Here is a 20,951-nt window from a genome sequence, read left to right on the forward strand (position 1 = left end):
GTTTTTACACTTACGGGGTCCTAGTGATCCCAAACAGCTAGGAGAAATTAAAAATGCACACCAAATAAAAGGTCGGATCTCAGGAGAACATTGTGTCTTATTTTTTGTCATTGTAATACAACTAAACTCGATATTTTTGTGCATTTGATCTCTCCTTCTTATTGAATAATACTGATTTTAATGTCACTGGAGATGAAAGCGTTCACCTGAGTTAACCTCTTCAGCCCTGACACCAGTTACAAGAAGCTCCACCATGTTCAGCAGCATGGCTCCCAGCAGCTGCAGCTCCCAATTAAATAATTGTTTTAATTGAACCCAGCATCGCTGCCTGTGCACCTTCATAACGAACATTAACCAGCATCTGTAGCTCCTGTCCGAGCCAATTACGTGGACACTGATGCTCACCATCCGCCACTTTGTGCTCCAGCACCGCGGCCGGTTGGACAGCTACCAGGCACGTCCTCAGCATCACCACGGCTCCGCCAATCAGCACGCAGCTCGGGGGCAGATTAACCCAAACAGCCCCGGTGCTGCTGTGTAGTAGCAGCCTCAGAAACAAGCTCCTGATCCTCGTGGACTCAGCCTGGACAGATGGGGACTGTTTGGTTAACCCGATTCAGAACAACAGGAAATTGATAGTTATTTTGTGCATGTAGTTTCACAGCGGGATCGGAGGGAGATGGAGGCTTGCTCGATGATTGGAGAGAGCACGGATGCGATAGTGATGGATGATTCTCCCATAGATGAGAGGGGGATTCAGGAAGCTTGCCAAAGGTGGGTTGCTTTTCCTTGTCTGTGGATTTCTCTGGTGCTTAGTGTGGGAAAATAAATGATATTTACAGTGGACGTGGATGTGTCTTACCCTCCTGTGGACGGTGTGAGTATTGTTCATCCAGCTGTGTTTATGCTGGAGACAATGGGATTATGCACAGGATATGAATTCTGCTGCTGCTGTTATCTTTTCCATTACACTGTTATAATTGGCATCTTAACATTATTACAGCATTAATTCCTGATTATGTTGCTCTGTTTGTACTGCTGATGAAACCAAGACATGCTGCCAACTTACTTTTAGGATTTTTATGTTTGGTAATCAACATTTTCAGGTCAAATATTATTACTTAATCTATGATATCACACTGTATTTTAACAAGATGATACACAAGAGCTAGAATACTACACACACAGTCTCTGGCTCACAGCGACACTGTAGCTGACTTTACTGTAAGATCTGTTCAGTCATTAACCTCCTGCTGGGTCACGGATGTCACCCTGTCACGCTCTCTGCTGCATATTAAAAAAAATGTAAAATTTAAATTTGCCGAGGGGCTTCAAACATGAAAGTGGGGCTTCAAACAGCTGAGGCCTGTCACCCCCTTCAGCTCAGCAACAGGCCACATACACCCTCAAGTCTTTGTCCTCTTAGTAACACCCTAGAGAAGCTCTCTTTTTAGGAAGGTTAACAGTTTGCCTCCTGCGCACAGCTACAGCCTGAGCCTTTTTTCTTATGTGTGTGTGTGTGTGTGTGTGTGTGATTGGCGGTTTTGGAGATGTTTGAGGACGTGACATTGACTGGCATCCAGAGAGTTGATGTGGGAGACGTGCTGTATAAAGGGCGAGAGACAGAGACCTAAAGGCTGACGGAGCAGAGTGTACTATGAGCTGTCAGTCTCTAGCCTGTCAGATATTTTCTGATTCTCCTCGCTGGAGTCTTTCGAATACCTTAAAGCTGTCCCCAATCAATATTCTTACATCTTAGATTAGTGTCACCAGTGTTAACTCAGCCAGTCAAACTTAGCTTTGAAGGAAGTAAAATTCTAATGCATGGAGGGTTCAGGGTCAGTGAAGATACGGGGCTTAGCCCTGAAACCTTTGGTGTCTGACACTATATGTATAAAAGTCAATTATTATCATCATTATTCATCATATTATTATGTCAAATACACTCTTGCCTTCTTCAACACACCCCCTGGCCACGTTTTTGGTACACCTCTATAATTTACTGATCCAGTGTGCAGGATTTAGGGGGATATATTGGCTGAAATGGATCACAATATAATAAGTACGCTTTCTCTATTATAAAATCACCTGGAAATAACAGTCATTGTGGTTTTGTTACCTCATAATGAGCCATTTCTATCTACATAGGGAACAGGTCCTCATGCCAGCTGTCATACTGCCATGTTTCTACAGTAGCCCAGATTGGACAAACCAAACACTGGCTCTAGATAGGCCATTTGCGATTTGCTTTTTATGCATTGTTCACCCAAGTTAGCAGCCGAACAGCATTGGATAAACACTGATTTTTAAAATGAAACTGCTTTATTCAGTGTTTTTACTGGTTTAAATCAAAGTGTCCGTTTGTTTTGGAGAGGAGGAGACCGCTGCGGATAATTTGGCTCCTGGTAAAAACCTCCTGAATGTCTGGATCTTGAGTTATCAGAGAAAAAAAAGTGAGCGCCCATTAGCAGGTGCTGGGCTAGCTGCTCATCTCTGACTATCAATCAATTCAATCAATTTTATTTATAAAGCCCAATATCACAAATCACAATTTGCCTCAGAGGGCTTTACAGCATACGACATCCCTCTGTCCTTAGGACCCGCGCAGCAGATAAGGAAAAACTCCCCCCAAAAACCCTTTAACGGGGGGAAAAATGGTAAAAACCTCAGGAAGAGCAACTGAGGAGGGATCAGCATAGCCAAACAGCATCAGAGAAACACTGACTTGTTACGTGAAACAACTTTATTCAGTGTTTTTACCGGTTTAGATCACCGGGTCCCTTTGTTTTGGAGAGGAAGACACCTATGTGGATAAATCGGCTCCAGGTAAAAACCTCCTGAACAATGAACACTGAAGGAATCCTAACCGAGAGTTCACACTTGGCACATGGGAGACGTTTCAGCTGGTTGCAATCTGCAGTACTCACCACAAGATGCCACGAAATCCTACACACCGCTCCTCTAATGCCATCCAGTACAAAACATCTGCCACAATTCTACATTCAGGAAGATTATAATGTTCAGCTTTTGTTGACACTCCCAAAGAGATATTAATTCAACTATATATTTGATACTGAGGTCATAGCAAGGGCATTTTGTTTCAATATTTGGGGGAAAAATAGCCTATCAGCAGGGAGTGTGGGTGTCATCAGCCTCACGCACTTCAGTTGCTGCAGTTGCTCGGCATCAACTCATGGTGGACATCTCATATTGAACTGTACAAGTTGCTGTATCTACTTTTTGTTTTATGGCAGACTGCAACCATTGCTTTCGAGTTTGTACACCGCCACCTTCTACTCCACCAGAGGCATTGTTGCGCCCGTGAGTTGGGTTCAAGCAGTCTGTCAAAATAAATGTCCTCTACTACTCTGACATTTTTATTGTTGAACAGTATGTAGGCTAGTAGTTAAATTTAGCTCCACTGACTAACTACAACAGTAAAATGCTACATACACAGTAATACATCAGTAATGATTATCTAATATACAGTTGTGTGACATCTGTAGGGGTCATCTTGTCTGCACTGATCAGTTTTAGGTAGGACTTTTAGCCTACTTGTATTTATACTGTGTAGTTGCTATTTTTACCTACTCTATCCACCACTGTATACAGTTTAAACTAAAGCAGTCTAATACAATATTCCAGACATAAATAAAGTTTACAGCATTCAGTTTTAGATGTTGATTCAACTTTCTGGTCATTTAGGAAGCTGATGTTTGTGATGCTGTTAAATTATAGTACTTTGTAATGCAAGGTGCTTCTAACACTTTATTTCTAACCTCATATATATTGCATGGCGGCTGTATAAGAGTGAATTCATTTCACTAAGTGTACCAAATAAACTGGGAAACAACTGTATGTAAAATGAAATGACAGCGACTTTTGTTTCAGCTCCTTACGCCGTTGCTGTTTTGATGTTTCTCAGATTTATGAGGTCATTCTGACGTCAGTGGACAATTCAAGTGTTCCTTTTTATATCTCGGGTGTGGCGAGAAACTCAGTGACACCTTCCTGGATATATTTTTGTATTCATCCACTGAAATATTAATGAGCTCCACAAATTGCTCCTCTCTTGTGTGTGTGTGCGCGCTTACATTGGTAGATTGATTGTGAAAACCATCAAAGAGGAGTAATGGGCTTAATTACTCTTCATCCTGAACCCTGATGTGAGGAGGCTGCCAGGCACGAGTTACATAGTATGTACTAATTATTCGGCATCTATTTAACCTGCTCTGAGTCGTGGATGGAGTTTATCACGCTACAGAGACAGAAACAGTGTTAAATTAGTTGACAGTGTTGACTTCCAGGTGCTTTTTATGAGTGTATTTACTCACTCCGGCGCCTAAATAGGCTAAACTAGATGACAAACATGTGCTATGTGCCTAAGAGCTGCTGAGTATAATGTGGGCTATTTATTATTTAGATCATATTACAGCTTTATTGTAACACAAAGACAAAATACTGAGGTTCAGCTCCTCGCTCAGCTCCACCGTTAATACCTCTGCTACATGTATTCAACAGACTACTCATCATCTGTGTGCCTTATTATGGGATGCAAATAAAACTGTGTGAGGTCATTTAGGCTCTGTTGACTTACTCCGTCGCCATGGTGACCAGGCAGGAAGTGCGGTTGCATCCAGTCTACTGTGGAAAAACAAGCATGTGGTAGACGACACAGACCTCACGGCCCATTTACTGAGATACAACCAGGGCATTGCTTAGTAGTTCAGTTTGGCCTGTTTATTTATTTTAGCTTGAACATAATGAGACTTTAACACTTCTTAAAAGTAAAGTTCTGGAACTAGTCTAAATAAAACTACAACAAAGGATCCCATCTGACTGTTCTCAGATTTAATAGATTAAACATTGTCTAATTTAACCCTCCATATACATTCTCCCCATTTAGGTTTAAGCTTGGAAAATTGTTTTCTACGTTGTCTAACTATATTGCATACAGTATTATCTGTATCAGCTTGTTCCAGCTCCTCATTAAAGATTCATGTTTACACTGAGTGAAATACTCATCTTCATTTATGGCAGCCCAATGTGTTTGGTATCTTTAAAACTTTAGGATATCCACTTGAATTCAAAATAAAGCTCTGTATTTATATTTTACTGAGCCCAGGAGTGGTCATAGAGGAAAAATAAGAAAATCCAGGCCACGATTTATTAATTCTATGCACGAGAGATATCTTTGTTGCCTCAATTTAGCCAAATAGTTCCCATGTTTTAGGTAATTTGTGCACATGTGTTAAGTGTATATACAGAGAACCAGCACTGCTTATCCCACATACACAGTCCCTCAGCCTCACTCCCTGCTGCTATAGGGGACTACTACTCTGACAGGAGAACAGATGGCAGCTCCGTATGGAATGCCACTTGAGTCAGGAACTGTAGCAACTCGAATTCAGCCAGTGCAAAACCAAGCGCCGGGGGTCACAGTGGGCTGTTGGCCAGCAGCAGCGCTGAGTCTAACCTGTGTAACAGCAACAACAGAAAGTTTGTCCTGGCACCAGAGGTCTGATCCCAGACCACCCTGGCTCCCTTTTGGAAACCTTCTGTTGCTGCTGTTACACAGGTTACACTCAGTGCTGCCGCTGGCCAACAGCCCACTGTGACCCCCGGGAATTTGAGTTGCTGCACCCGCTGACTCCCAGTGAAATAGCCTACTAGCAGCAACAGAGTGAGGTGGAGGTGACCTGTGCTGGCTCTCTTATCTTTTGTGCATGATTTAACAGAAACTTGGTAACAATTGAATTAAATTGAGATAATTTATTATTTCCCATGTGCACAGATTGTTACCGCTCTCAGTGACAGCTTACCTACTCCTAACTGTGGTTGGGAACACGTTGGCTTACTAACATTAATTTAGCTTTGCTTGTTATTAGCTGATAACTAGCTTTTAGCGGTCCAGACCACTCCTCCGACAGAAGGATAATGAGGCATTCGGGTGTTATTTAACAACAATGGATTTATCGCAGTCTTCACAAATAAAAACAATAAACGTGGCCTTCTTGTAAGGTTGAACAGTAGCCCTAAGTTTATCTAGACACTGTTTTCTGCTCATTACTTGTTGCCGCATGCGGTCTTCACCATGACATATTTGAGAGAGAGCTGCTTCCCACACCACATACAACAAAGCACATGTCACACAGTCACAGGTTACCCACAAGGCCACTGCCCTTAAAGAGGAAAAAGGGTGAGCCCGTAACAGGATTAAAAAAATCATAGCCTCAATTTATTTATTTGTTATCTCCTTGGTTACTCCCAGGCTCTGTAGTAGTTAACTATGTGAGTATTTTGGAATATGTTAATATAATAGAAAAGGAATGGAACAGAATGCAAGAGTCTACAGCCACGATAGCAGCTCTGTTAGGTTGTGCTATGCTTATGCTAACATCAGCATGCTGACATGTCAGTGTTTATCAAGGGTAATGTTTATACCACATTCACCATCTTAGTGTAGCGTGTTAGCATGCTAAAAGTTGCTATAGGGATGTTATTAGATTTGCAGATATTTGTTAATTAACTAAGGTCCTGGGAAGTGAAGAGATAAAAGCCACAAGTTATCACATCCTGAGGGGATATATATATAAATGTCTGCACCAAGTTTCCAGCCCATAGTCTCCTAGGAATTCAGTCTATATAAAACTGATTTCACACGATAAATACATTTGGAGGGAAACGTAACACCGAGCTAATCACTTTTCTTCTAACATGTTAAGAAAATGTTGCGTAGAATTATTGACATACCTGGCAAGTCGCAAAGAGGTTGATAGAAAACATATCAGCAAAACTTTAACACGCAATGTATTTTAATTGTTTTCCACCAGAAGAGTAATCTTGCAATACAGTATCCACTTGTAGTGACTACAGCATCATATTTTATGACTTTTTTATTAACATTTAAGCAAATTAGCCCGATAACAAACATTAACCAAAGTGCATTTGTTGCCTAAACGTAAGACAAGAGACTTTGATTCTGTATGGCCGCTGTCCTCTCCAACCACCTCCTTTTGAAGCCTACAGCGTACATGAATGTTCTGTTTTGTTACCTGAAAGAAACCATATCTTATCTCTGAACATAATCCAGGCAGTGATTATGTTGCCACAATTACGTAATTAAGAACGCAATTTAGTAATTTACAAAGGTAAATTTAATAGGCAGGGTTGAAATTTCATATCAGTCCATCCAATGGTTGCTGAGACATTTCACTCAAAAATACAAATGTCAATCCCATGGTGGTGCCAATGGAAAAGTGTGAAGATCATCCACTGGGAACCATGAATGTCTGTTATACTGAAACCTGGATCTATGTGATGGACCAACATTGCCATCTCTGGAGCGAGCTGCTAAACATTGATATTTTTGCAATCAAGTTTCCTTTGCCTGCAACATGTAGAGAAGGAATGAGAAGGAATACATTACCAACTTAAATGGGAGAGGGATTTCATTACGTGTGTCACTCTAGGGTTCTTCCAACAGCTGCCATTACTCAGGAGTCGTCATCACTCAGTCTCATGTTATCTATCCTGGACAGACACTGTACCTCTCTTATGATGGGGTCTGTGACATGATTCTTCTTTCTCTCATACCCTCCTTTCTTTTTTAATTGGGCCTCCTTACTTCCAGTAGCCACAGTGTGTTACTCAGAAATCCATTCCTTACCTCATTAGCTCGTCTGGCCCGCTGGATTTTACGCTGAATATGAGATGAGTCCAAGAAAGCAGTGAGGGTACTGAGACGTCAGTCGCTGTAAAGCGGGAGAGATAGATTGTTAAGTTTTACTTACATTACCCTCTGCATATTTGCACTGTGTCATTGACTGAACTTTTGCACTTTCAGTTTAAAAGAACTTTGCTTCTTTCTTCGGTGCTTACCTGTCAATCATTTCTCCTCCCCTGCAACCATAATTTCACATTTCTTCTCTTCTTCTCTCACCCACCTTTCCCTCCTCTCCTGTCTGTCTTTTCCTCTCCTCAGCGAGATCCCGGCGGTGTCTCTGTGCCCTCCTGACAGCGAGTGTTCAATCGAGGCCCAGTTGACAGTAATCCAGTCTGAAGGGGAGCTACGTGACAGCTGCAGCAGCCTCGGCAGACCCTCTTCCTCCTGCCAGCTTTATCACCAGGTATACCTGAGCACCCACTGCACTGTGTGCTGTTTAGGACAGATATTTGGGGACTCATTAAAACAAAATGTTAGACACAGATCCAGGATTTGGGAGGCAGGGGTAAAAGTAGTCTTTGTGTCACTCAAAAGACTTGAATGATCCCAAAAAAACTTGCCTTGTTTATGTATTTTCTATCCTTATTTTCCTTTGTTAGGTCCCCCAGGGTCCTCAGGCTGGGACCTATGATTCACCACAGGTCCGCAAATGTCCCCACTGCAGCCATTACGGTCCAATCAAACCAAACACCTGCCGCAGCTGTCACACAAACACAACAGGTCCTCATGGTGAAGGTGGTGTTGTGGTGAAAGTTGGACATAACCATGGTTCTGCCCATCAGACGTCTCGTCACGGGGCGGTGAGGTGTCACTGGCTGCATGGGTCAAATGAAAGCAGGACACAGAAACCGATGCAGCGACATGTGGTGACAGTAAGGTGTGTTTAAAGGAATAGTTTGACATTTTGAGAAATATGTTTCTTTGGGTTCTGGCGCAGAGTTAGGTATCAATTTTCTATTTTGTGTGTTATCCTTCTCAAAATGTTCTAATGAAGTTTTCGACCATTAACAGGGACGGAGGACTCTACTGCATCCTCAGAAAGTAAGTACTGACTTCACTATAAAAATCCAAAGATAATGCATGTCTCCCTCTTTTCAACTGGGATTATCCCCAGTTACCCAGTGTCACATCTTCTCCTGTGATTTTCTATGTGGCAGTTACTCCCAGCTGATAGTAGACTACCCACTGGCAGTGTTAGTGAGTTGTGCCGTGCTGCTGCTGGGATGCTCACTGGCCGGACTCTTCGTCGGTCCACTGCCAGACTTCTCTGATCCGCTGCTGGTGAGTCTCAAACACACACATACACACAGTCATAAGTATAGGGTGCCAAATGTGAAAATTTGAATACAATTTTCTCGCTGACATATTTTGAATATTTACCTAATTTTCCTCACAATTGAGACAGAAATTCATGTAAAACAACATGTTGTGAGTAACTTATCAATATGTTTGTAGAATGTAAAAAATAAATATTAAATGTAAAATCAATATGAAATCTATATCAAAATTTTAAATGTAAATGTTAAATCTAAATGTTTAGAAAATATGCAGATAGCCCACATTGCGTCTATCATTGTTCCAGCCTTCTTTGATGAAACCCTGCAGTAGGCTGTTTTAATATTTTCTAAACATTGATTCAAAATTTTGATTATATTTTGCAATTAACATTTAGATTTTGTATTTAGATTTAACACTTAAATGTAATATTTAGATTTAACATTTAACATTTAGACTTAGACTTAACATTTATCATATAACATTTTAGTTTTTTTATCTGATTAAACACAAATTTGTTTCCATATTTTCTAAACATTTTGATTTAACCTTTAGATTTAATATTTAGATTTAACATTAAGATTAAACATTTAGATTTTGACAAAAAAAATTATCTTTAGATTTAACATGTAACATTTAGTTTTAGCGTTAATATCTAGATTGAACATTTAAATTTTTTTTTCCATATTTTCTACACATTTTCATTTAATCTTTAGATTTAATATTTAGGTTAAACATTTATAAATAAATAAATAAATATAACATTTTCTCTTATATACATTTCTGTCTTGAATGTGAGGAAGGTGAACTGTATATTCAAAATATATCAGCAAAAAATTGTAACCAAATATTTATATTTCCATTTTTCCCCATATTTTCTAACATAACATTTAGATCAAGGTTTAACATTTAGATTTAACATTTAGATTTTGACAACACATTTAGCTTTAGATTTAACACGTACCATTTCGTTTTAGGGCTAATATCTAGATTTAACTTTAACCCCCCCCCCATATTTTCTTGACATTTTGATTTAACCTTTAGATTTAATATTTAGATTTAGACTTAACGTTTAGCTTTAAGATTTAACCTAACCTTTAGTTTTAGTGGTTATATTTAGATTTAACATTAACATTTTCTCCATATTTTCTAAACATTTAGATTTAATATTTGGATTTAACATTTAACATGTATTCTTTTACATATGTGTATATTGTTAGCAATGAAATATAACATATTGTTTTCCATAAATTTCTGTCTTTAATGTGGAGAAAGTGAGCTACATATTCAAAATATACCAGCTAGAAAATTGTAACCAAATTTTTATATTTGGCGCCCCATACACACGTATACAGAAGCATGAAGTGTGTAAAATGTAACCCTGCAGTTTCCCTTTGTGCAGCACTTGTATATCTTCTGTCACCCATCTGTCAGGTCGACAGTACAAACCTCTGTCACCACCTTAGGCTCAGCGTTAATTACTGTCTCTGTAATGACTTATGATCTCAGCTGGATCCTTTTACATCAGTCTTATCTCAGATTCAATGCACTGCACTGAATGAGCTCCTGCTCGCTGTCATCTTAATTAAATACATCTTCTCACCTTTGATGTGCATGCTTACAGGATAAACACTGATTAAAACATTATTCTGAAAATTCAACATGTAATTCACAACAATGCATCATTAATGACAAGTCTAAACAGATTTACATGAGAATGAGATTGCTTTATACCGTGAGTGCTGGGCTCTCTTCCTTTTAAGATCACATCAAATACTCATCTGCTAAACTAATTGAGACAACATTATATGGTGCTTGTGATGCTGATTTATTCAGTAAGCTGCTGCAGTGAGCGTCCATGCTGTCTTTAGCTTTGATGTGTGTTTGTGCACTCTCTCCTCAGGGCTTTGAGCCACGGGGAACATACATCGGAGTTCGCCAGTCCAGCTTGTCTGAGCTGCAGGAGAACACTGGCCCGGGGAGAAAACTGTCTCCTTTACCACAGCAGCTCAGTAAAAGGTCAGCGGAGGGATTCAGCAGAGTGCAGGCGTAGAACATAGAAATAAAAATTAAAGCAGATCGTAACTTAATAAGGAATATTGATACACATATATTTGTAAAAGCATGTAAAGTAAAAAACATTCTAATAAAATGTAAATTAAAAAATTCTGTCATCAATATATATTTTATATAAACAGTGATCAAACGACCAACACAACAAAGGTGGTTGTGGTGACAAACAAACTGAAAACACAAAACAAAACCCCAGACTCCATAGTTTCCCCTTAGCTTTACAGTGCTTTTTTGGCATGTTGTTGTCCTTGTTTTGGTTTCACTGCCTTTGTCTTTACTGTTTTGATTTAATCTCAGCACCAGTGTTTTCAGCAGAGAAGCCTTTATGAAGTACACAACATGCCCAACACTGAATGAAAAGCAGATGAATAGAGTTAACAAATATGTGATGAACTTAGTGGAGCATTTAGCAGCTAAAGAGACAGATATTTCCCCTGAGAGTTGGTGGAGACCAAAAACAGAGCTAAAAGTAATGAGAAGAATTGGACTTACATTTCCCGGGTGGCCAGAAACACAACTCCGAATCAGTGTTGCTCTGTGTCTGCTGGATATGTAAATAATCCAAATAATTTGCGAAGAAGTTCAGCATAACAAGTTGAAAAGGTGAAAATATGTCAGTGTTGTGTTTACAGTTTGTTGCACTGCCCCCAAGTGGCCATAAAACAAACCCCAACACACAATCAGGCGGACAAAACAATTAATGCCAACCTGGACTCACTCCAAAGTTGTCAAAATTCTGTGCTTACTCAGTGACTTGCGGTGTCAGACACTGACGAAAAAAGCCATCCTCTCATTTCGGCATGATACGCCGTTACGTTATAGTTCAACGGCGCCTGGCAGCTTTAGGGGGAAACGCATTGTGACAAAAACAAAAGTCTGGTGGTCAAGTGTATAAGTATGGTGGGTGGAGTGGGTGGTGGATGAGTTCACCAACCACTGACTTTCACCCTGATTGGTGAGGGTGTTCGCTTCCTGAAAGAATGACCCTGTTCTCTTTTCCTAAACTCAACCACGTGCTTGGGTAGGCAAAACGTAACCATGTGCCTTTGTTGTTGAAAGGGAAAAAAAAACTCAATTCGCGGTGTTGTACCAATGTAGTGTGTTTATTTTGAAAGAGGCTGTATGCAAACGGTACATTTCCTGTGAAAACAGAAGTGTATTTTGAAAGAAGACAATGCATTTAACAGGCAGAAGTTGACAGGGTGTCCCAGAACGTCAACAACCAACGCATCCGAGGTACCTTTCACATTGTATCTGGACATGGAAAGTCCATGACCAAACGTCAATATGTGACAAGGACTAAATGTGAGAATGTGTTGTTAAAGCAGGTTTTAAATGATTAAGTTGTGAGACTGATCAATGTTATACTTGTCTGGAACAAAATGTGTGTTTAATGAGGCTGCAAACGTGCCTGAGTGTGCGCTTGTATCTGTGCTAGTTTTGGCGGTGCTGTCAGTGGAGACGGCAGCGGCAGCCTGGACACTTCCAGGCTTCGCTTCAAGAGGATGCTGGCTCGAGACTCGTCTCCAGACACATTTCTCTGTGATACTCCAGGTGGGTCGGCCGCAAACAGTTCATCCCTGTCAACAAACTGCTAATTTATGATGATAAATAAATCTCTCAAACTTGCTACACAGATTATAATGACAGTAAAAATACAAACATAACTCTAATTGTAGATTTTTGCACATTAACAGAACTTAAGGTTTGAGGGATGTGCAATACTGCTGGCACCAGAATCCTCAGCAGAACTGACAATGAAGTGGAAATATTATTAAAACAATGTAAATGTGATGGTGCTTATTCAGCAGTTGAGCAACTTGCAAATTCTGTGAGCTGAAGGCAAAGCCCTCCAGCTTGTTAGGGAACAATCAGCACTCCCAGCAAACTAATGAAAACAGTACAACAACAGAAAAACAAAAGTAACAGCTTACTGGTTGAATGCAAATTACCAATAAACAGTGAGATCATATGAGGACGTGAATAATAGCTTTAAGTGCGGCTTCAAAGAGAACAGTTCGAATGTATTTCCTTGAGCAGGTTATTTTCTTCTTCAAGCTCGACTTTGAAATTGCATGCTGGCAGATCAAAGACGAGGTTTGCCTTATAAATACACAGATAGCTCCCTAAATGGATTTATTAGCAATTTCAAGCCTTGAGGTTTTCGTTTTATGAAGCCAAATTTTTATTCAAAACAGACGGGGAGGATAGAACACACAAGAATTTAGTTTCTGGCCTGGATGCACCTTTGTGCATTTCAAACTTTCGACAATAGCTCAGCCGTTCTGAACATTCCTCAACCATCACAACAAAGTGATCATCGTGTCCCTGTAAGTTGAGTCCATCTGTTTCTCTCTGTGCAGGCGAGCGTTTGGCTCAGCTGGTGTTTCGATCAGAAAACTCAGCCAGTCTCTGGAGTCTGAAGGCCATCCACGCCATGTGTGAGATGGAGCAGTCCAGGGTACGCTCTGATCTACTCAGCCCTCCATCTCTCCTTTTGCTCCTCTGACTTTCCCTTCATCTGTCATCTCTTTAGTCATTGTCGTCTGTCAGCCTCACTCTGTCTCCTCTTTTTCTTTAATGCCTTGACCCACATTTAAATGCTGAAATTAAAAGCACTACTTTATGTCCATTGCCTCATCTGAAATCAATTCAGTTTTTTTTATGAATTTGTTTCTAAACTGGGCATGTGTTCAAATATCTTTTGCTGGTCTGATACAGATTCGCTCCCAGGCTCAGTTCCAGGACCTGTGCCAGCAGCATGTGAGGGGGGAGGCCGAGGGAACGTCCAGGGGCGGCTGTTGTCCGAGCTGGTCTCTGGGGAATTACTTGGCTGTCCTCTCTAATGCCTCCTGCTGCCTCAGCCTCACCTCACACCAGGTTCTGCAGCTTTCTTCTCATCTAAAAAAATAACATACAAATGATGATATAAGCTATAATTAGGTTTTTGCAAACAGTTCACTGCAGTAGCCCGTCTTGTACTGTACAGTCAGTGAACTGTCCACAGTGCATGTTCAAGAAAGGAAATCTTATTTTCTTTTTTTTTTTGTTGAGAATCACATAAGATTGATACCACTCTCGTGTCTGTAAGATGAATATAAAGCTACAGCCAGCAGCTGGTTAGCTTATGTTAGCATAAAGACTGGAAACAGGGGGGAACAGCTAGCCCAGCTCTGGGCAACAGTAACAAAAACCCCGTTTACACCAAGCAGTACGGTTCAGTTCAGTTCGGTACGCATTTTTTCCGTTTCCACTGTGAAAAGTTGTGGATGGTACCAATGGAACCATTCCATACCATTACCATTTTTGGTCCCCCCTCTGTTGGGGTAACTAGCACACAGATCTGGTACTAAAAGGTGGAGCTGTGAACACTGCAGTCTGTTGATTGGTCAATAGAGGACGGTCACTCTGCTCAGGGCTGAGTTGTGGCTGGTTTTGTGACCACTGTTCATTCAGTTGCAAGTTTTCCACGAGTAAACTATAACTATAAAAAGAAAGGATATTTTGCTGCCTGGACCGACTGCCGGCAAAATGATGGAACGTTTACTTATAATGTTACTCAATGCATGAGTTGACAATGTGAATCCATCAGCACACCTTAAATTTCAATGTGACAACTTTAACCATTACTTTAGTTTTTATATGACAAACACTTTTAGTAATGAGTGGATCTTCAAATGTTCAAAAATATATATCAATTTCGACCTGATTATGTAAACTGTGTTCATTCAAATCCTCACTTGGAGAAAAAAAAAGCATCGCAGAGTGTCCTTCCTGTGGCCTTCGGCCAACCGAAGGACTACATGCCGCTATTTTTAAATATCCCATTGAGAGAGTCTCACTGCAGCCTGTATTATTTGTTTTTAAATTTTGGTGTGCAACCTCTTTCTACGGACAATAAACGAGGTGCAGACGTTCAATCTATAAGGAAATACAGTTAGAGCTAGACAGAGCAGTGAGTGACAACAACCCTGCCCACATTTAAGAGTACTGTTTGCAGTGGAAACGCTAGGGTCTAAGTACCATGTCTGAAGGGGTACTTTTGGTTCCAAAGGTATCATATCGAAAGTGTCTGGTTGAAACAGGGCTTAAGTGACGCGTGAAGCCTAAAAGGTTTGACTTCCTGGGTGTTAAATTACCAGGATCGTCTGCTTCTTTGGGTCCATAAAACAAATGCACTTGAGACTTATACTGGCCAAGCTGGCTACCTCCGGTTTAGCACTCTGTTAACTTACATGGTGATAAACTAATTTAATCGAACTGCTCTCCTAAAAATATATATCCACTGATTTATGGACATCTCTTTAACAGTTTAAGTCTAAAGAAAAAAGTCTTTTTGGGCCTCATGGCATCTCATGACAGACCCATAACTTCACTCTTTGGCCACTCTGAAAATTGGCTTCAAACGCCTGGTGCACTTCCTGAAGGCCTGGGTTATGTGCAGGGCTATTTCCTGGCTGGGAGCAGTGACTTCTCCACAGGTTGCCTGACAACTGGTTCTGGCCAATAAATAGTAAGGACCTCCTGCACCCAACATGCTGTAAAAACTTTCATTTATAATTGCCAACACTGCCTCCATAGTTCTCAACCAGAAAAAAACGTCAGACAAGACAAAAAAATATGACCCCATATCACTGAGATGCCAATTCAGTAAGGACTAATACTATCACATGATCTCTATATTTGGTGAAATATGGTGGGTAATTTGCAGTGAAATTTTTACTTGAGAAGTTATGGACATAACAAGTTAGCACAGAGTTACCATCATAGATGACCTCTGCAATTATTATAAATTACTAAAGATCCTAAGGTAATACTAGTCCTGTGTGAATAGGGCTTATAACATTTAATTGTCATACAGATGTGAAAGTGGTACTAATCTTCTCATCTGATCTATTTCTCAAAATGTTAAATTCTTCCTTTGAGTTGAAGTTGAAGTTGCAGGTTGAGGGAAAGTGGGTAATGTCATTGACAACACTTATTTATAGCCACGTACTGACGTTTACCATTTTCTCCCTTCAACATCAGGTGTCTGAGTCTCTGAGCCTCCTCCGGAAATGTGCCCCATACTATCACGAAGGACATCTGGTGGAAGCCTGTGTCGAGAGACCCAAACACGGCGGCTGCTCCTCCGTCCCGTCCCGCTGTAAACAGTCCCGTGTGGTGTTCCAAATCCTGCACTTCCTGGTTGACAAAGACTTCCTCAGCCCGCAGACTGTTGAATACCAAATCCCAACGCTGAAGTACAGCCTTCTGTTCCTACCCGTCGACAAAGGGGAACACATGATGGAGATATACATGAACAGCCTCGAGAGCAGGGATCTGACGTACAACAACACCACTATAACTGGCATGGACTTTGGCATCAAGCAGAAGCTTTTCAAGCATTACCTGGCCAGAGATTCAGTCTACCCTGTCCTGGCTGTTGTATCACTTCTTTTCACTATGGCTCTTTATCTCCACTCTCTCTTCATAGTAGCATTATCTGTTATAGCAATCACAGGCTCCCTCCTGACCTCCTATTTCTTCTATAAAGTAGCATTTCACCTGACATTCTTCCCCCTGGTCAACCTCTCAGCAGCTCTTATTCTCTTAGGAAGCTGCTCCAATCAGGTTTTCATCTTTGCTGATTTCTGGAATCTGCAGCTATCGCAGAACCCCTCGGCCTCCCTGGAGAAGAGAGTAAACAGAGCTTTGCAGGAAGTCGGCTATTTGATTCTAGCTTCAGGGCTGACCTCCAGCGCAGCATTTTTCTCCGGTTATCTCAGCAGCATCACAGCAATCAGATGTTTTTCTGTTTTTCTAGGAACTGCCTCATTTATCAGCTCCATCTTGACGTTGGTGTGGCTGCCGTGCTCTTTCATTCTGCGCGAGCGCTACACAGAAGCATCCTCTGCATCTGCAGCGGTGCAGGGATGGAAACCATGCTGCTCCAAGAACACAGGCGGCTTCTGGGATACGAGCTCGCGCAAGAGATGCCTTTTCACTCTCGGGCAGAAGCTGAGAGAATTAAAAAGAGGTCTCAGCGATACTTCCAATTTGTTATTTCTGAAAATCCTGCCCTGCGGAGTGGTGAAGTTTAGGTACATTTGGGTGTGCTGGTTTGCAGTGCTTGCTGCCGGGGGCACGTACATGTCCTGCATTGACCCAGGCATGAAGCTGCCCACCTTAGACAGCAGGGTTGCCCAGCTTTTCCGCTCCAGTCACCCATTTGAAAGATACGATGCAGAGTATCGTCACATGTTTATGTTTGAGAGACAGAGGAATGGAGAGGATAAACCTGTTACGATAATGCTTGTTTGGGGTGTCAAACCCACTGATAACGGGGATCACTTTAACCCCAAGAGCAATGGCTCATTGGTTCTTGACCCAGATTTCAACATGAGCCGGCCAGATGCTCAGGTTTGGTTGAGAGACTTATGTGGACGGGTTCAGAACCAAAGCTTTTATTCCCCTCCGTCACCTGAGGATAAGGATGTCATGACAGACAATATCTGTCTTGTGGAGCAGCTAATACAGTGGGTGTCTGTCAGACGGTGCTCCGAGAGTGACGACTCCCTCCCTTTTTGCTGTAATGACATCCCTTTCCCCTACCCTCCCAGCGTTTTTGAGAACTGCCTCGGTATGATGCTGGCAGAGAGGTATGCTGAGGGCCATCTGGCCCACAGCGGAGGCCTGTACTTCCAGCCAGATGGCAGGGTCGCTGCCCTCGTGTTGGCATTCAAAACCACATACCTCTACAGCTTCAACTTCAGCAGAACCAGTCTTTTCTACAGAGAAACGCTGACATGGTTTAACAGAGAAATATCAGGGGCACCACAGGGGCTGGAGAACGGCTGGTTCATCAGTCATCTGTCTCTGTTTGATCTACAACAAGCCTTAAGCTCAGAGACTCTCGTAGTAGCTGGCTTCTCAGTAGCTCTCACATTTGCTTTGCTTCTCTTGACCACCTGGAATATTCCACTGAGCATATACGGGACTGTAGCTGTAGGAGGAAGTGTTTTTGTCACCATCGGCCTCCTTGTGCTTCTTGAATGGCAGCTGAGCGGCATTGAGGCTCTGTTTATATCATCAGCGGCAGGGCTGTCTGTTGACTTTATTGCCAACTACTGCATTTCCTACAGCTTGGCTCCTCATGCAGACAAAATTGGTAAAGTAGCACACTCCACTAAAAGGATGGGATGTCCCGTAGCAATAGTTTCTGGTGCATTTTTCTCCATGGGGATAATCATGCTGCCTGCCACGGTGTTGCTGTTCAGAAAACTGGGGATTTTCCTGTTTCTGGTGAAATGTGTAGCATGTGGATTCGCAACCTTCTTCTTTCAGTCCCTGTGCTGCTTTTGTGGGCCCCAGAAAAACTGCGGAAACATCATGCTGCCGTGTTTTTCAGACCACAGTGACGGCGTGCTGTCGTCTTGCTCGGCAGCAGAGCCCGGTTCATCGTCGGCGTCGGCTGCTAACGGAGCCTTTGGCAGATCTAGAGTGAGGAGGAGTTATGACAAAGAAGCAGGTGGCTACCTCTACCCCGACCACCAGCGTCAGCAGAGACATAAGCAGACCGGAGCAGGAGGCGGCGGGGGCAGAGGGCCGGAGCAGTACGAGCTGCAGCCATTGGCCTATCGACTGAGTGACAGCTTTGAAAACAGCACCTGCACCAGTAAGCTGTCCAACCGGCCCTCTGTGCTCTCTGATGAGATCGAGTACTGCGGGAGGAGCAGCATGGACGGGGACAGCGAGGAGATGTGCAGCCGTCAACACAAGGCCCTCCAGACTTCATCTCCGTACAAAGAAAACACCCTGCGACCAGTCGGCCTGGCACAAGACGACGCAGCGAAGGACAAGCTGCTGTGTAAAACATGCAGAGGCCAGTCTGGTGGTGGGGTGAAGCACTGGAGCAACACATCCTTCTCCTCATCCTCCAGCATAGAGGACACCATCATCAGCCACACACTGGAGACCACTGACCAGCCATCTCTCTGCAAAGACAAGCAAACCACAAACGAGGGCCTCCATCCCCACCATCACTCCCAGAGCTCCTGCGACTGTCTGGAGGACTCTAACGAAACATGTCTGAGTGACATTGAACCAGGGCCGTCCAACACACAGCAACAGGAAGGAGAAGAAGCTGAGTTACAGCCGGGACATCTAAACGGGAAGAGAGACACACTGCGTCTCTCACTGAAAGAAACAGTTTACGAGAGTTGTAATAAGGGTCGCACCAGTCAGAGTGAAGAAGTTGTCATCTTGCCCAACAGTAAGCCGGACCTGCCAGATGTTTGGATAAAAAGAGACGGACAACGGGAGGATGCGTGTTGAGCGAAAGTGGAGGAATATTTGCAAACACTGTGCATTAATTGCTCTAAATTTACATATAGATAAAAAGACTGTAGACAAGCATATAGAAGCTACAAAAGGAGCACTGACACTTTTGTGTTACTCACAGGAAATATAAGCCAACTGTAAATGCAACATGTGACAGCATGTTTGTCTAATGTTGCCGTTAAGGTTGTTATATGTTACAGAATCAGAGCATGAGTGTCTCTTCAGCGAAAGGTCAAATCTAAGCATGACTTCTTAAAAACCGGCATTTTCACACAGAAGACAATAAAAAAAATGTTTTTCTTACCAAAAAAAAAAGTACTGCACCTACTTGCTGCTGCAGAGTTTGCTTTGTGCCTGGGACTTTTTACCATCTTCACAGACTGGGCTGTAACAAAACACGGTGTCGTTGCTGGCCTTTCTCCATGCTGGATCTGACCTCAATGAGCCATATACATTCACAGACTTCTGAATATTAAAAGATAAATATGAGATATACAGAGAAAGAGCTGCATTTAAGTAGCAAACTGTCACTTAACAACAGTCAGTTTTGCACTCTGGCGATTATGTGTACAGTGTGTGACAATGATGTAGAAAACCAGACAGCTGCAGTTCGTAATGTGTCATTCGTAGTGTCACAGCTTGTTTGCATTTCGTGTCATGCTGTTTATTCCAGTGTCAGTGCCAAAAATGTAATGTTTACTTACTGTACTAAAAAGGCAAAAAAGGGTTTCTAATGCGGATATACGTGGGTTTATACACTGTTGGCAAATCAAGGTGCATACTACTCCAGGATAAGTGGATGTCAGTGTCTGCCTTAGCCTTTGAAGAGGAGGAGGAGGAAGCTTTCATTTCTATTTCCAAGCAGCAGTTATTATACCATCACATGCCAATGCTTCAAAAGCAAACAATTTGTACATAGACCTTTGCAGCACTGAAAATCTACGGAACAGAGAGCCTTTATCTACACCCCACCCCACCCTACTACTGAGATCACGTCAGCTGTTTTTATGTGCAGGTTACAGTATTTATGACATGAGCAGCATGTGCCAAATGTCTTTCGACAGGTTGTTTCAGTTCTGAAACAACAGAAACTGTGTGTTTTGTGCAAAGGGTGTGTCCTTTAAAAAAGTTAAATAAGAGTTTATGGTCCTTAATATGATATTAAAGTATATTAAAAAAACAGGTGCAGCAATGGTGGTTCAGCACAAAGACCTGGACAAGAAGAGACTTGTGTCTGATGTGCCTACGAGCAGCGTTATTTTCAAGCAGCGTTATTTTCAAGCTTTCTCTTTGTAAGAAGTGTTTGCTTTTGACATCTTGACTGTATCATCACAATTCTGCAACGAGCCTTCACCTTAAAAACCACTCAGCAGAAAATAACCTGCCTTAGAGACGAATGAAATTCATCGCAGGCTTTCTATGAACGGAAGAACGTACAGGTCACCACCACTATTATTTACAGGTGTCTATGTTGTTAATTTTTCACAAAACTGAAATAAAATAAAATTTTTATTTTCCTGCAGACTGGGTTTTTATTGAATTCAAATCTTGTTTG

The 20,951-nt window shown here is 41.9% G+C and overlaps 1 protein-coding gene across 1 annotated transcript; it reads left to right on the forward strand.

Moving 5' to 3' along the window:
* The first annotated feature begins 519 nt into the window (after nucleotides 1-519).
* Nucleotides 520-20,915, forward strand: disp2 (dispatched RND transporter family member 2). The gene is made up of 10 exons (XM_033643653.2): nucleotides 520-774; nucleotides 7,985-8,129; nucleotides 8,326-8,603; nucleotides 8,738-8,767; nucleotides 8,884-9,007; nucleotides 10,905-11,020; nucleotides 12,513-12,628; nucleotides 13,438-13,535; nucleotides 13,796-13,954; nucleotides 16,103-20,915. The coding sequence occupies exons 1-10, from the start codon at nucleotides 680-682 to the stop codon at nucleotides 19,388-19,390; spliced, it is 4,449 nt and encodes a 1,482-aa protein (XP_033499544.2). The 5' UTR covers nucleotides 520-679; the 3' UTR covers nucleotides 19,391-20,915.
* The last annotated feature ends 36 nt before the right edge of the window (nucleotides 20,916-20,951 follow it).

Source organism: Epinephelus lanceolatus, chromosome 15, assembly GCF_041903045.1.
Source record: "Epinephelus lanceolatus isolate andai-2023 chromosome 15, ASM4190304v1, whole genome shotgun sequence".
NCBI lineage: Eukaryota > Metazoa > Chordata > Actinopteri > Perciformes > Serranidae > Epinephelus > Epinephelus lanceolatus.

Coding starts and splice junctions, on each gene's coding strand:
- disp2 (XM_033643653.2), top strand. CDS start 680: ATGGAGGCTTGCTCGATGATTGGAGAGAGCACGGATGCGATAGTGATG. Junction 8,604..8,737: donor CGACATGTGGTGACAGTAAG/GTGTGTTTAAAG, acceptor GACCATTAACAG/GGACGGAGGACTCTACTGCA. Junction 8,768..8,883: donor CTCTACTGCATCCTCAGAAA/GTAAGTACTGAC, acceptor TCTATGTGGCAG/TTACTCCCAGCTGATAGTAG.